The sequence below is a fragment of the Callionymus lyra genome, chromosome 7 (genome assembly GCF_982586985.1).
Source record: "Callionymus lyra chromosome 7, fCalLyr1.hap1.1, whole genome shotgun sequence".
Taxonomy (NCBI): domain Eukaryota; kingdom Metazoa; phylum Chordata; class Actinopteri; order Syngnathiformes; family Callionymidae; genus Callionymus; species Callionymus lyra.
Window position 1 is genome coordinate 28,390,406 of NC_141824.1, and position 16,458 is coordinate 28,406,863.

The following is a 16,458-nucleotide window of genomic DNA, read 5'->3' on the forward strand; positions in this document are numbered from 1 at the left end:
CCCCGCCACAAGTGCTCCCTCAGAGCGTCTTTTTAGTATAGAAGGGAATATAGGGATTTGCATCTGCTCTTCACTAAAACCAGCAAAGGTTAACATGCTGCTTTTCCTTGCAAAAAAACTATAAGATGATTAACTGTACTGAAGAATCATTCCTCTTTGCAGTTCCATCCTCATTTTAACTTATGTGTGCACTTTAGCATTTCTGGTTTTATTGACTGAAGAGCAGTTATTTTTTTTATATTTATATTTTAATTGTTTATTTATAGACGGTGAATTTAAGTGTAGACCTTGTTTAAGAAGTTCAGTCCATATGCTTATATTGTTTCATTTTTAAATCTTTGTTTTTACATTTTTGTCTGCACTACTCTGGCTTGCGCTATTGTTGTTATTGTGTGATTTTTAAAACTTGTGTACACTCTTTTGGAAGGATTTTTTTTATTTTGCTGTGAATGTTAAATTATAATTGTAATTATAAATGTATAATTAAAGTTACTAAATTTCATAAGAATTCATGATTTATTTGCATTTATTTTTTACAATTGCCTTATAGTAAGCAATGTTATTTATGTCTAATTACTTGTGCAAGAGAAGGAATGCATGGAAAAAAAAAATATTGCATATGATATCGCATTCGCAATATTGAGAAAAATAATCGCAATCATTTTTTTTCAATAATCGTTAAGCCCTAGTAGGTTTCATCAAAAGCATCAAGTTTGATAGCATCAGGAAGCCCAAACTTGTATTTGACTGTAAGATAACCATAAAAACAGATGTAAAATTGATACCCAAATTGAAAACCAAAATAGCTGTACTAAATACATAAATCCTTGTGGTTATTTGTTGTGAACGCAACTTTGAAAAGGCCACTCACCTTGAGCAATGAAACCAAGAAACAGTAATTGGGTGTACTTCTTGGTATTCTGGTACTTCATCTTGAGCAACATTGCCACACCTTTAGACTGCACCTTGTAGAATAAGTGGAGAGATGTTGCTGTTAAACAGACTTCATCAGGTTTTAATTTTTGAGACTGAGACAAACAGTACTAAAGCAAAACAAACTTTGTTGCTTGTGAAGTTTACCATGTTTTAACGTCCAAAATGGAGCAGGGCATTTGTAAAGTTGTCCGCAATTCTTTATCTTATGAATCTCATCATCTTTACATTGACTATAAAGCTTAAACAATAAATATAGGGCTCTTGGAAAAGAACAGAGCTGGACTCCATTCAAAGGGCCCTAAATCTCATCTCATCTGCCTGGTGCATGTGCCTTGCCATGTCTGACTCAAAAGGTATATTTTTCAGTGAGTATGAGCATGAATAACAATGTGTAACTTAGTTGCGTATTTGTGCTAAATTATAGCCGAACGAGTGATGCCCCGGCCTAATTGAATGACATTGTTGCACAGTTTTACCTTTGATAAAACATTCACCTTTTGCGTTAGTTAATCGACCTCAAGTCACCTTAACACATTCAAAAAAATTTATTTTAGCTTTGCACTTGATATTTAGCCGGATAAATAAGTTACCACTGGATTACTTTGACATTTTTCTCTTCCGCTTCCTCTCTTTTATCCTTTGAGCGGCTGCTACGAACGTGAGCTCCAGTAATATTTGCCAAAAACAGTCGTTTTAACAACTACATGTCCTGTTATTATGCTCATATCACTAAAGCATCACGGATCTACGATCGCGATGTTTCTTTTAACATCAGAAAGTCGATGGAGGACTTCACTCGCATTCCTTTTTTCTGAATGATCTCTTCACATGAGGAAAAATGGTTTTATTATGTCTGTCTGAGACTTGGCAGAGATAGGAAAAGTTTATTCATCTGAACAAACTCTGTCCACTAGGCTGCGCTGTCCTGGGGAAGCACTGCCTATCTGGTTGTGGGGGAGGTTTGGCTGTTGTTTCTAGAGAGAGTTGTTCTTGCAAAGCGATTCAGACACAGGAATTCACTTCTTTTGAGTCTCAGATTATCTTGGTTGGTTCTACAAGACCTTTCTATTTTGTGTAAATCTACCGTCCGTCTGGTCCTGCGACTGTGTTCTTGAAAGACTTCAGTGACTTCTTATTGTTCATTATTCAAATGGAATCTGTTCTTATTCTTGGAGACTTTAATCTTCATGTTGATGAGATCACATCTTTCTCTGCTTAATAACTTTTAGCTTTAACAAAAGCCTTTAATTTTGTACAACATGTTTCTGAACCCACTCATCAAAAAGGCCACATTTTAGACTTAGTTTTTACTTTTGGCCTGGACATTTCTAATGTGTACGTAATGTCCATCTGAGTGATCATATTCTTGTCTTGTTTATCCCCCTTGTTAAACGCCAAAGTTTGTTTGAAATGATTAATTCTCTTGTGTCTCCTGCTCCTCAAATCTTCTGTGAAGCTGACAGCAATGCATTGTTGAGATTTTTCATTGACAAAATTAAATTGATCAAAGAGAAAATCTCTCCCCCTTTGTGTGGAACCCCTGCTGTAACTGAGCGTGTCTCCTCCTCTTGGTCTTCCTTCAGTGCTGTATCTTTGGGTGATATTTGTAGGCTCTTCATCAAAGTGTTTGATGTAATTGGCCCCTGGGTTACCAATATGGTGAACCTCTCCCTTTCCACAGGGTTTTGTTTTCCAATGCATTTAAACATGGCATTGTGAAGCCTTTGCTCAAAAAGCCAGGCTTAGACCCGACTGAATGAGTAATTTCAGGCCTATTTCTAAGCTCCCTTTCTTGTCCAAGATCTTGGAGAAGGTGGTGTCTGAGCAGCTGTCATTGTTCCTGGATCAGAGCGACAACCATGAGAAGGTTCAGTCTGGCTTCCGCAAACATCGCTCTTCAGAGAGAGCCTAACTGAAAGTGTCAAGCTGAGTAGACTGAGGGATGAAGTGGGACTGTCTGGGTCTTTGTTACAGTGGTTCTTGTCATACCTTTCTGGTTTCAGTGTATCTGCCAATCAAATGAGGTCTGAATCGGCGGATCTGTTGTGTGGAGTCCCTCAAGGTTCTGTTCTGGGTCCTTTATTCTTTTTGAGGTACTTGATTTCCCTGGGTAAAATCATTCAGAGATTTCCTGATGTTTCTTACCACATTTTTGCTGATGAAATCCACCTCTACTGCTCTTTTGATCCAACTGAGCCCCGGAGGCTGAACAGTTTAGTCAAGTGTTTGCTAGAAATCAAACAATGGCTAAGTATAAAAACTTTGCAGCTAAATGTGGACAAAACTGAAACTCTGGTTATTGCTCCTGATGATAAGGTTCCAGGGTTGAGTCAGTACTTTTGTGAATTAGGTCAATCTGTCAAACTGAGCCTGAGAAACCTAGGTGTTGTATTTGACAAAGACATAAGCAAGAGTATGTTTATGGTGGTCATTGGAAAGTTTTATTTTAGTTTGGCTCATTGACATGTATTTTAAGCACTAGGAAGAATACTTGAAGAAATATTAGATTAGGAACTTCATACCAAACCAGCTATAAAAACCCAATCATTGACAGAAGTTCTTCTTATTTTTTTCTTTTTTTTTGGACGTATGGATGTTTGAGAAGCTTGTGACCAATTTTAGAGTTCAACAAGACAGATGAAATATAAAAAAGTATAAATAAATGTTACTGAATACAATTTCCACAGTTTTACAGTTTTACTATGGCCACATTAGAACAGGCATTACTTTTCCCGGGTTTTGTTTTTAGTGGATAACTCTGTTATGACCCTAAATGAAAACATGCTAGATCATTAAAGTCATTAAAGTAGGTATTTAAGCAGGGTACTTGTTTAAAAGCCATTAGCTCTCGAGAAACAGTTGAAAATATTTTTGTTTATGTTAAAGCATGTTCATCACACTCCATCCCAGCTTTTCTCTTATAGCCTAAGGTGTGACTAGGTGTGTTTATAATGTTGCACTCTGAAGAGATCACGTCACGTAATTACTGTAATACTGCAATGCTTGATGGATAAGTGAATATTTAAGACAAACATGGCCTCTCGGCTCCTCCATGGCTGATCGTTACACTTTCATTGATCCAACAAAGATGTTTACTCTGCGCTTATGGTGTTTATGTTCTGTTGGAGTGGGTGGAAGCTGCTTGGTTGTTCTCGACAGAGGAACTGTGTCAATAGCTTCTTAAGTGTTGCTCATTAAATCTGATGTCATTACAGTAATGCCTGTAGCTGTTGCTCCAGCAGGGAGTTTATCAAACCCTCTGTTTATGAGACACATTATCAGTCCACTTAAAACAGAGATGAACCTTTGGGAGTTTTTTGGGCATAGCATCAACTTTGCTTGAGCAGACTGAGTCAAGAACATTAGTTTAAAAGGGTGTTGGGAGCAAATGTTGTGTGTGCGTTAAAGTGGACTGATCAGTAATTGTAAGGTTGGATTCATGTGCTCTCCGAAAAGCTGTTTAAAAATTAAAGCTAAACTCCTTTCAAGTGATTACTAGGTCAGAAAAACAGTTCAAGACAAAGAACGGCCTGTTAAACTGAAATCCTGGACGTCTGTTGTTTTTCCATCAAGTACAACTTCAAAGCACTTATGCTCTCTAATCAATCCCACGCTGTGTTGTCCACTCACTTCAAATTATTGAACACTTATTTGAAGAAAAGAACTGTCCAGTGTCCACTCTGCAATTGGGTGTGCTCAGCTTATCAGCATTTGTTGTTTATATGTGTGGGAGGTGTTGTGGTGCAGTCAGGACTGTCAGGATGGTGATGAACGCAACATATGTGTGTTTCTGACCGTGTTGGTGCGTCATGTAATGGTGCTTGTTAACTTGTTCAAGGTCAAAAGGTTTGTCATAAGTTGTGGTTCTGCAATAGCAGATTATGACTCCTTTTCAAGTCATTTGCAGCAACTAGATGTACACAATAACACATACAAATGCCATTGAAAGGTGCACAAAATACTAAATTACCTGTTAGCTCAAACCTAGTTGGCATAAGTGTAACTCTTGGTGTGGTCCAAACAATTGTTGTTAAAATTCAAATATTTTTACCATGTAGGTTATAAAAATGTATTTAATTGTGTATTTATTTAATTGTTTTAATCCTCTAAACTTATTTAAACTCTAAAATATGAAAAGTTGAGTAAGAAAAGGAAAATATCATTGTTTGTAACAATTTGGTGTTTTTCTAAAAAATGATAACAGCGTACTCTTAAATTAATTGACAAACAACCTAAAATTAAAGTTCGTATAAGTAAAGGAAAATACCATTATTTGAAAGGACCATTAAGGGGTTCCTGGGGCAGTATAGAGGCAATGTGAATAAGATCCTGGAGGAGTAGGGGAGCTTCACAGTTCTGAATGAGTTGAAGGGGTCTGATAGAGGTTTTTTTCATCCTGACAGTAGACAGTTACATTTGGGTCATTCTAGGACTGTTTTGTCAGATGGTCAACTTGGTTTATTCCTCCAAATATAATATTGTCATGTCATGCATCACTACATGCATAACTGGTCTGTGTGCATATGTCATATTCAATATTTTCTAAGATAACTTCTCAACTTTAAGGCCATCTTTATACAATGTTAGAGAACATTTATGTATATTTTATAACTGAAGGAAACTTTGTCGATTTCAATTTGCAAGGGTCAGAGTGATTGTTGGTAGAGAGCAATCTGGTGCTCGGCTGGAGATGATGAATGTAAATGGGTATCTGAGTGGGTGAAACCTAAGCTAGGAAATATTGCGGCAAGTAAAAATGAAAACAGATGGAGTCAGACTGTGATGCTGCATGTCCGCTTCCCAGAGAATGACATTGTACATCATAGCTGCACAAACATAGTGACTCACAATGTGGATCTTTACACAGATCAATAGATCAATATTTCATATTTCCTCATCAACTGTCCCTGTGTAGGACTTTCATCTTCTATGTCACCGTGGTCAATTTACTCTTACTTTGGCTCCGATGATGACTAACCCAGACAGAGAGATCCGTGTTTGAATCTGGCTGACCGGGCTCAACACGAGTGGACGTTTGGTATTTTACAGTCCCAGAGGTCCTGCAGAGGTTAGGTCAGTATCTGAGAAAGAGCTCAGCAGCAAATTAAATAAATACCACTAAGCTTCTTAAAAACCTGAACTAGACCTATGTGAGGATGAGAGAAATGATGTCGACAGATAATAATCAACAATCAGAGGCTAGAAGATAAGGTTTGTGTAATAAAAGAAAATATGCTTTGCCCAAAGCGTGAGCCACTGTACAACATGATGAAGAGAAGTGAGCGTGTCAAAGTCTTGTAACAATCTTTCCTTACTACTGCTGAACGCAGCAAATCACCAGCCAACACATTTGTTCTGACAATGAGACGTGTGTTATCCCTAGCTCTTTCATCGCCCAAGGTTTGACAGACTATTGGCCTGATAATTTTATTCATTGAAGGTTCATATCTTGTCAAACTTTTCCTTTTCAGTTCCAAGTGCAAATGACAACTTCTCCATCCTATTGAAAAACTAGTAAAGCTTCCTCAGTAGAGGGCGATTCAACTTTTAACTACTTTTTAATATCAATATATTTAAAGCATGCAAATTTATTTCTGGTCTCCGCTGTTCAAGTTTTCTAACCTTGCTATATTTTGAAGGGAAAGATTAATACCAACATTTTTTTTGTGAGTTGGATCCTTGCCTCAAAAGCTTTGATTCCAGTGCAGCTCCAAAGGCTATGCCAGTGGTTTGCTCGTATGTACCCTCTAAATCTCCACGCATTAATTTGGTACACTGATAAAATATCTTATCTTTTAAGCATCATAACTTCATCACTTTGAGGATTGTCCGAGTTGGTTGTGTTATGATCAACAATCTGTAAATAAAGTAAGGTCTCCCCTACATTCATTAGTATCCCTTTTATGCCCTTTGTCTGATCCCTTGTACCAGAGGTTCTATGAACATGGCCCTGTCTTGTTCCTCTTTCCAGGGTGAACCAGAATAGTTAAATCTCCATTAACTTTAATCCTAACAGTTGGTTCTTCAAACAATCATTTGTTTAATGAATTTCAAATTGTGACAAAATGTATATAGGAATGACCATCTTACAGAGTCAAATTCCTTTTTCACGCTCAGGATCAGTGTTTATTTATTTGGGATAGTGTAGCAGTTACTACAAATATTAATAGTGAGTTGTTGTGGGACTAGAAACTAGGTTCGTAGGAAGAGCAGTAAATTGGCTAAAATAATGATTGACAAGAGAAAACACCACAGACCAAAAGTTTAGTTTAGATTGCCGGCTTTATCTAATGAGAATGAAAATATTAGTTAGAAAATGGATTCTTTAGACATTTACAGACATGACATACATACAACATAGGAAAACAAACATTCGCATAAATGCAAAATGAAGAACCTGAGTTTTACTCAGTTACCTTTTAGATTAAGAAACCTTTTTGAATCCTTCAGTCTCTAGTTAACTTAACCTTAGTTAGTTTCAGTAGTCTAGTTATTATTTCAGAGCTCTTTTGTATTCTAGTTTGAATTGTTATCCAGTAAGTTTGAAGTTATTTTGACATAACTAGTTTCTTTCAAGTATTACAACCATGAACCACAGGGCATCTCACAAAACCCACATGAGAAAATGCAGTTGCAATCAACATTTCAGTTCAAAACATTCAAAATATGCACCATAGTATGAAACATAAAATAATAAACTGTTCAAGTGTCTATTCAATCAGTTTTTAGTGCTAAACAGTCCGTTAGCAGGTAAAAGGGAAACCGTTACCCTTCCACACAACAGCACGAAGCAGTCCACGCACTGTTCACGTAATCCAGAGGGGAAAATGCGGTTTAAACCGGAACAGTCTTACCGCGGTCCTGGAGAGTATTCCTCGGCAGGGAAAGGGGGGAAAAACTTAAACAACGGGAACGCGATGTCCACTCTCCCAAAACACGAGAGAAAAGTGTCTCTTCCAACGTCAAAAACATACAGTTCAGTCGTAGCTCCTAGTTGGGTTAGCTCGCCATCCACTGTTCATGAGCACGCGCTGGGTGCGTGATCTTCAAAATAAAAACTTTTCCTCCGCGAATTTCGTCAATGACTCAAAACTAAAACGGTAAACAAAACCACAGTCTATCGACATAGACAGAAAGGTAAATAAAACACTTGCAATAGGAACATAAATCGTCAAAACACGTCTCTGCTCTTTTCTTAACGTTTTCTTCTCCGGAGTTCTACACGAGCGAGTGCACCTGCTCTCACTTCCTGGATTTGATTCCGCATCACCAACTATCAGCACTGGGATTCGCTAATGGATATCAACCTCTTAACCAATGAAAAACAACAAAATACCACGCCATGAAATAATGTTTTAAATCGTAATTATCCATTTTTAGATGTTTTAATGTCAGTAATGTAACTTATTTAAATGATGAATTTCATGTATTTATTTATTCTAATTTATTAACTATTTATTAACCTAAGGCTAATTTCGCCTGGGTTACAATTGTCTACTTATGTGCAATGCTATTCTGATGCTGACTGAATGTGTATATGTCAAACGAAACCTGATTGATCCTCATGGATTAGTTCAGGTTTCAATTCTTTTTGACCGTATGGAGATGAAGAATTTAAAATCAATGTTACTCTTACTAGACGGTACTTACCATACATCATGTTATCTTTTCACACCTTGGGAATGAATGAAATGATTACCACGCTCCATGAGTGAGTTACAATTTTCTAATCTAAAATACAGTTAAATGTTCTCAGGAGTGTTGTAATTAGCTTGTCCTGTATTATTTTACACCATCTTGTGGTAAATCCATGTGTCACCAGAGATTTCCCTTCTATAAACCTTGTTACTGCAGATGGAAGTTCTTTCTCTTTTATTTTTGGTATAAGCTTCTAATTTTGTTCATTTTAGCTTTGTATCTTTATTAAAGATAAAAGAATCAATCTCCTGGTCATTATCTGTTTGACGTTTGAAATAGAGTGTTTTATAAACATTTTTAAAACAATGGTTTATTTTTGGCTGATACATTTCCACTTTGTTAGTCATAATTCAATTCAATTCAATTCAATTTTATTTAAAGTGTCATATCATAACAAAGTTATCTCAAGACACTATACAGTTGAAATAAGACTACAGTTGATTAAGGAAAAATAAGGTTTCTTATTTTAAGTATGAATCTGTGCATTTACTTTCATCATTTGTATGACAGGAGAATCTATAGTATAGGAACATATGCATTAAGGAAACTCAACCAATTTAGCCATTTTTCAAATTTTATTAATCCTTCTACCCCAAATAAACCAAAAACAATTGAACAAAACTGAAATAAAAAGGAAAAAACTCGATCACACATTTAATTCAACACTCAACTTAAATGAGTGCCAAAGAAGGTTCTTGTTGTAGCTCAGATTCTGACCCTGAGGTGTACCTCATGTTCCTCGTCTCTTGCAGCCTCTTTTATCCATGTCAGTTACTGCCTCTGTAGCCATCTTGACAGACCGAAGCAGCATTATTTTACTGGAGACACTGCACTGATCTGTCTGTCGATCTTACGCCGTCCTTTGTCAAACATATAGACCTAGAAAACTGATCAACAAACATGGGTTTGTGAGCATAAATCTTAGCTCCCATTGTTTTTTTCCAGCCTGTAAGCTGACTTTGGTAGTTGAGAGTATAAGAGACACATATTTTTCCCAGTCTGATGCTAAAAGACAAAAATATAGGCTATAAAACTGTTAAGTTTGTGTTGAGTGCTCAAAGTAGTTAATGTATTGGATGTTTTGAACATCCTGGTTAAAGTTTCAAAGAATCATCCCCTGTGGTATTTCATTCAGTAGAAAAATAACATTTTCCCTGTTGACTTGTTGTTACTTAGCGACCAAAATAGTGCAGTATGTTGCATCCCTTGTGTGTGTGGGTATGTTTTAGACAAGCAGGCGGTTTGTGGGCAGGGAGCACAGAAGAACAGAGCTGACAGTGCACGAGTCTGTGAGATCCTCCCTTGACAGCCTGTCCCAGACAGGAAGGCCAAAAAAACAAGGAGCCAGCCAAACTCCGTGCCATGCCAGCAGAGAAACAAGCTAGAGAGGGAGAAGCACAGGAATAAGATGACACTGCGTTCAAAAGATTCTGTTTGGCCAGGGGCCGGTGATTGCTGCGTCATAGACAAATTTTCTTTTTTTGTGCTTTTGAATGGTCGAAAGTTAATTTCAATATTGGCTGTCTAGAAGAGTGAACTTTGGTGTCCATATAGAAGTTCAGCTTCTTTATTCTGACAATAACTTCTGAAAACATAGTCTGTATTCAAAAACGTGTTTCTTGTCATTCCCCCCACAGAGGGTCTCTACCAGCTCGGCAGTAAGCGCTGTATTCCACAGAGCAGCATCGAAGGACTGGAGGACACTGAGGTGAGTCACAGTCTTGAGCCCTAAACTGACCCTTGATGGACCTGAACCCAGGCAAACAGAAATAACTTGGGAGTGTGTTATAAACCTTTAATTTATGTCTTGATATCTTTTTTCCTTCAGCGGAAATGTCAGACCCATGTGCTGCTCCTGGTGGTTCACGGGGGCAACATCCTCGACACAGCCGTCGGAGACCCGAGCACAAAGGCCGGCGATGTGGCCACCCTGGCATCTGTGCTGGACAAGGTCACACAGGCACACTTCCAGGCCGCCGCTGAGCACGTGATGATAAAACTCGTGCCATGTCCTGCTGTGTGCGCCGAAGCCTTTTCTCTGGTGTCCAAGTGAGTCCCGGAGTGTTTCATTAACTTATTTGTCGCGTGTTACTTCTAGAACATTCTCTGTGGTTTTGGTGCCACATTCAACCCACAAATTGATGGCTGCAACTGAAATTTAGGATAAATTATTTTTAATTAGGAAATACATCTTGATTTAAAGCTGATCTCTGGTAGTTGTATCAGTCTTTTCTGAAGCTGACACTAATACTGCACTTGTTTCCCTGCTGACAGTCGGATGTGAACTATATTCACCATCATCTTAGTATATAAAACACATCATTGTTATTTCTGAGATCAACTCTTGGAGACATTTTACACTTTGAGGTTTTAACTGAGTCATGCAAATCATTATTTTTGCTCTATTTCTATGCACTTGCAGAATAAGTCTTTTTTTAAGAGTTCAAGTACAGTGTTTGATAAAAGGAAGCTGTGAAAGGAAGATGAAATCCTACAACGTTATTATGTATTAAGTTAAATGTTATTCAAAAAGTCTGTGTGTTTCTGTGAATTGTATTTGTTTGCAAAACACGTTCTAGTATTTATTAGTCATTAATATTTCAACAAATTATCATGGTTATTGACGAAAATAATCAGACAAAGACTGAGAAGGTGAACAAGTGGTCTTGGTAATAACACAAATGTTTGCTGATGTCATGAAACCTCTCTTCTTGCTGTTGTCTTTGTTTGTGGAATAGAGTCATAAAATAAATGGATTTAATATATATATAATATAATGACTTTTCAATCTATTATCTCTGTCTGGGAAAGTGTTGCTTCTCTCCATGTTCTTAAAGACACCCCAGATGGAAAAACTTTCTCATGCATCTTGGAACAGTAGAGATGAAAACTGTTGTTGTTGCCCTGATTCATTTCCACCATCTGCTGGTTTCGATTGCTTTCAGAAAATAATTTGTTGATGGCTGTGAAAAGTGATATGAAACAAAGCATAGACGAGTGATGGCAATGAATGTTGAATACATTCAAATAAAACGATGTTGGTCCCAAAGATTCCATAACATTTGTCGCTTTAGTAAATCTAGTGGATTACATAAAGTATCATTAGTTAGTGAGTTCTTTATCTTTGTTCTTTATCTTTGTTATAGCTTATTTGTTTTTGGTCACCCTCTTCATATTTGTTACAACATCATCCCAAAATGTGCTGGCGATATCAAAAATGATCATAGAAACCTGTGTATCCTGGGATGGACGGTTGATGTCAGGGTTTTGAACATAAAGGGTTGTACGATGATAAAAAAGTTTGTATTTGGTGCAAGTTATTCAGTCATTAACTTGTTATTGAAATAATACAGATGTCTCAGGGGAGGTTTTTGATCTAAAATTTATTTCCAAGCATCACAAAGATAGGAAGTGTTAATTACTGGCGCAATAGTCTTTGACTAAACGAATCATTTGAATGTGACATTAGATGCTGCATTTTAGAACAGTTGATTAGAGTTGTCTAATAAAATAGTTGGTTATGCTAGTGATAGTTTTCTTGTAAGGAATTGTTAAAGGCCTTTGTATTTGTTTGTGGTTTTAATTCTGCAGGGTGCTTGGTATGCATAAAATATTCATTTATCTCAAATAAGCACTCTTGGCAAGCATTTATTGCAGATGTTTATTGGAGGCTTATCTTTATAAAAGCAGCAATTGATTCATTGCATGGAAGGAGGAACTTCTTTAAATTCGAGCTGCTGAAGTGGAACTGATGTTTTCTTTTCATACTTAGTATACTGGCCTTTTGTATTTGACTGCATCACTTAGCTATGATTCTCACTAATCGGCGTGGATGACTGAACGTGTTGGCAGTCAAGGTGAGACTACGCTGTCACTTTGCATGTGTGATTTGGCGTTAACAGATGTGAGGAGGAGATGGGAAACAAACCAATGAGAGCGCTGGAGGTCTCTCTTCTGAATTATTAAACATAACAAGCTCCCATGGAACTGTAGTCAGGACAACACACACGCACAGGCCACCAGATGCTGGAGCCCACCTGCTATCATGAAAGTGTCGAGGTCAATGGAGCAATAAGTCATAATCATATATCCATGCATGGAAAATGCAGGTAACATTACACATTCATGTTTAATGTGTGTGTGTGCATGAATAGTTTGAATAATAACAATGTCTTTATTATTATACTATTAAATACTATTATTAAACCACCTGCTGTGATTTGAATGTCTATAAACTTTAGACATTTTAACTTTAACTATAGCGTTGCAAAGATGAATATTACAATTACCATGGTAAATATACATATAATTGTTTATATATACATACAATCAAAACTTTACATAGTATTCTTATTAATTCATAAAATATTCAGACAGTCAATCTCAACAACTGTAGGAATTGTTAAAAAAAAGTCTCATTACAGGAAATTCTGCCATGATTTTGTACGATGGGATTGATTCACATCCCACAATAGACACTCACACTGGCTGCTATGCCTTTGTTATTAAGCTCTAATGATGCTGTTGGACTTGTGGGTGTGTGTGACTGTGTGTCTCAATGTAAACATACAATAAAAATTATTCATGTTTTCCACTCCTCATGTTGTGAGCGGTTCCCAGAGACAGAAAGCTGTCAGCGAGGGCTGTAGAAACATAGATGTTCTTAAGATTACACTGGAAATCAACTGCGGTGGGTCATTATAGGTTTTTCTGTTTCAACAGCAAAAGTCCGCAATCGAGCTGACATTGACCCTTTAAAGATAAAACTTCTTGACTTTTACACAAGAAATATAGAACCTTTTTAATCATTTTAGTTGTTTACTTTTTAACAATGCAATGTACAGCTAGGTAATCCCTCTATTTATGAGGGATTTTGTTCCAAACACACAACCCACACCAAAGCAGTCACAGTTTGAGGCAGATGGGCGTCGCATCTTGCATCGCGGTGAATCATTCCCAAAGCGTATTTCTGTCTTATGAGGCTGTTCTTGAGTTATGAGGCTGCTCATTGTTTCACTCAATGACCCTATTTCTCGAAATATCTGGCATTTTTGTCTGTTGAACTACTTTATACTTACATCTTCATTGACATTTCACAGTCTTGGAAGCCATGTTTATGAAGGCTTACCCAATTGGACAAGCACTCTACTAGTTAGAACCAACTCTCTTTGCCATTGAGTATATTGAGTCAGAGCCCTAAAGATCCACCTGGTGTCAATTAAAACAGATTTGTTGTTTTGAATATCAGGATTAAACAAATTAACTGTTCTGTTTTAGTTAACGGCCCAATGGGCAATGTCCAGTAATCCTGTTTATAAACTGTAAGTGGTGTCGCAATAGTGTTTTTTTCTAAATAAACAATACACATTTTACTTGTAAACAAATAGAAATAAATTATATTTTAAGTGCAACGCAGCCTTCCGGGAGAGTCCTTTCATGGATTTGCATTAGTTCTATTTTTTAAGCAGCAAAAATAACTGATAATAATAAATATTTGAAAGAAAAAAATCCAAAGAAGAGAACGACGCTAACAAATCCAGAACAAAAACTGTCCTCTGCAGTTCACAGAGGACATGAAAATAGAATTATTTCATCAGTAGTCAACACATTTGAAACATTAAATGGAGGGTCTAACAATGGAAATGAAGTAAGCATAACTCTCTCAAAGCAAGACATTTGCTAGTTTGCTGCCAGCTTGAGGTAAAATTTGTATTTTCTCCATGTACCTTTATAGATTTACTCTGAGCACTCCGTGTCCCCCAACAGCCCATAGATGAAGTCACCCCTGCATGGACTTTTAGAGCAACTCGTCAGTATTATTCAAATGAAGAGACCCAGTGATGCAGCAGTGGTGAATAGTTTGGCCATTAAGAAGTACGGGAAGCGCTTAAACAAGAATCTGACTGACTTCAGGGTTTGACATTATATGGTGAAGGGCGGGAGGACAAAATAATAGTCTCAAGGTTATACTGCATGAGATGAGGCTGATTTCAGATTTAATTGGCTCATTCAGGCTCGTCTTTTTCTCCCCAGAGTCTCTAATAGATTTTTTTTATCATGGAATTATCACAAAACCTAGAAGATCACTGATTTCTCTCTCTGGTGTTAAGTAGCCATCAAAGCGTTTTTTTTCCAAAAGTAACACATGTTTTTATGTAGAAACATTTTTCTTTCTGTGATTCACTGTGCTTTTAGTAACATGGAAAGCATTTTTCTCTTAATGCCACTCGACTAATGAGCTTTGGGTTGAAATTAATTGTATAAGTGTCTCTTCTTATGAGAAAGCGTCTCAACCTGGACACTCAGGTTTCTGTTAATGTATCTTTTCTCAACAGCTCAAAGACATTATAATTGCTTCTCCTGCTGTTCAACGCCGACAAAAAACTTTTTTCAGCACTGAGCAAAGCAACACGATATAAATACATTTGAAATAGGGAAGAATCATCATTAATAAACAAACAAAGGCTGGTCCACAGCAGAAGCAGTCCAGATATGATTTATAGATGCATAAGGACTATGAAGATACCGGATATTGTAGAAGAAGAGAGGAGAGTGAACCTGTTGTTTTTATTATGATGAATGAATTCAAATAAACATTCACGACCAGTTTAGATGAGATTTTTGTGTTGAACTGTCCCACAAACACAAATAAATGATCTGCACAGATGTGGACAGAGCCTACTCACATCCTTGGTTGGCGATATGTGCAGCGTTGTTTTTTTTAAATGAGGCCAAGGTTACACGATCTGCCTCTCATTGTGAGTCTGAAAACGGTTGCATAATACATCTGGGATGCTAGTATACACCCATTTCTAATGGGTGAAGCCTGAGAGAGGTCATCAGGTGGTCCCCAACCTTCACTTGGCGTTTCGACCCTTAACCACAACACCCTTCAGTTGGTGGGTCTGCAGTAACTGGCCAAGTCGCTACCCCTCTCCCCGAAGCTTCCAGCTTGTGTTTTCTCTTTTGTGCCAGAGCCAACAGGAGGCTCTTTCAGACGCTTCTCCCAGCCTGCGAATTGCTGCTTTTCTTAAGTGGCCTCTCAGGCCAACCTTGGTCAATAGATCCCACACTGATTGAGCTGGGAACCTTCGACATCCCACTTCCACCGTCATCATTTATGCTTTCCACCCCTTATCCCGGCAGTCTTGGACAAGTTGCTGGTATTTGGATTTTTTCCTCTCTGCAGCTTCCTCACAGCCCTCCTCCCAAGGCACTGTCAACTCCACCAGGATGATCTTCTTCCCCTCTGGAGACCACATGATGATGTCTGGTCTTAGAGTGGTGATGAGACCCGCTTCTGGGAAATGCAGTGCTGATTGCAGGAGGTTCTGCCTGGCTTGACTGTGGACAACAGGTCTTTGACCTTCTTTCACAAAGGTTATGGGGCCCAGCAGTGGTCTTGCTTTGGTTGGTTGCTTCCTCCTCCTCTCTTGCTCCAGGATATCTGCAAGCACTGCCAACACCTTGTCATGGCGCCATCTGTATCTACCCTGGGTTAAAGCAGTCTTGATGAACAAACAAAATTGATAGTTCATAAACAGGAAGGACTGAATCACATTTTCACCATGTGACCAACCGGCTTGTTGATTCAAATGGTAATTGATGTGTTCATTGCTTAGAAGATATATACATACACCAGAAGACAAAAAGTCATATATTATTAATAAAGTAAAGCGTCACCTATTCATAGCTGCTTGTATAAGATAGAATATAAACCCACGCAACAGATTCAAGACTTCTCTATTTGTGATTTTATGCAACTTTTCTGGCAAAAAAACATGTAAAGAGGTGTTGCTTTTGTTGCATTGTATCTGTCTAAAG

The 16,458-nt window shown here is 37.6% G+C and overlaps 1 protein-coding gene across 3 annotated transcripts in view; it reads left to right on the forward strand.

Moving 5' to 3' along the window:
* The window catches only part of LOC148076031 (membrane-associated phosphatidylinositol transfer protein 3-like), a 102,833-nt gene that overhangs the window by 51,350 nt on the left and 35,025 nt on the right, over window positions 1-16,458 (forward strand). For all 3 annotated transcript variants that reach the window (XM_087795255.1, XM_087795256.1, XM_087795257.1), the window contains exons 4-5: window positions 10,272-10,342; window positions 10,463-10,683. In XM_087795255.1, the coding sequence (XP_087651381.1) occupies window positions 10,272-10,342; window positions 10,463-10,683 (292 nt within the window). The remainder of the gene's footprint in view (window positions 1-10,271; window positions 10,343-10,462; window positions 10,684-16,458) is intronic.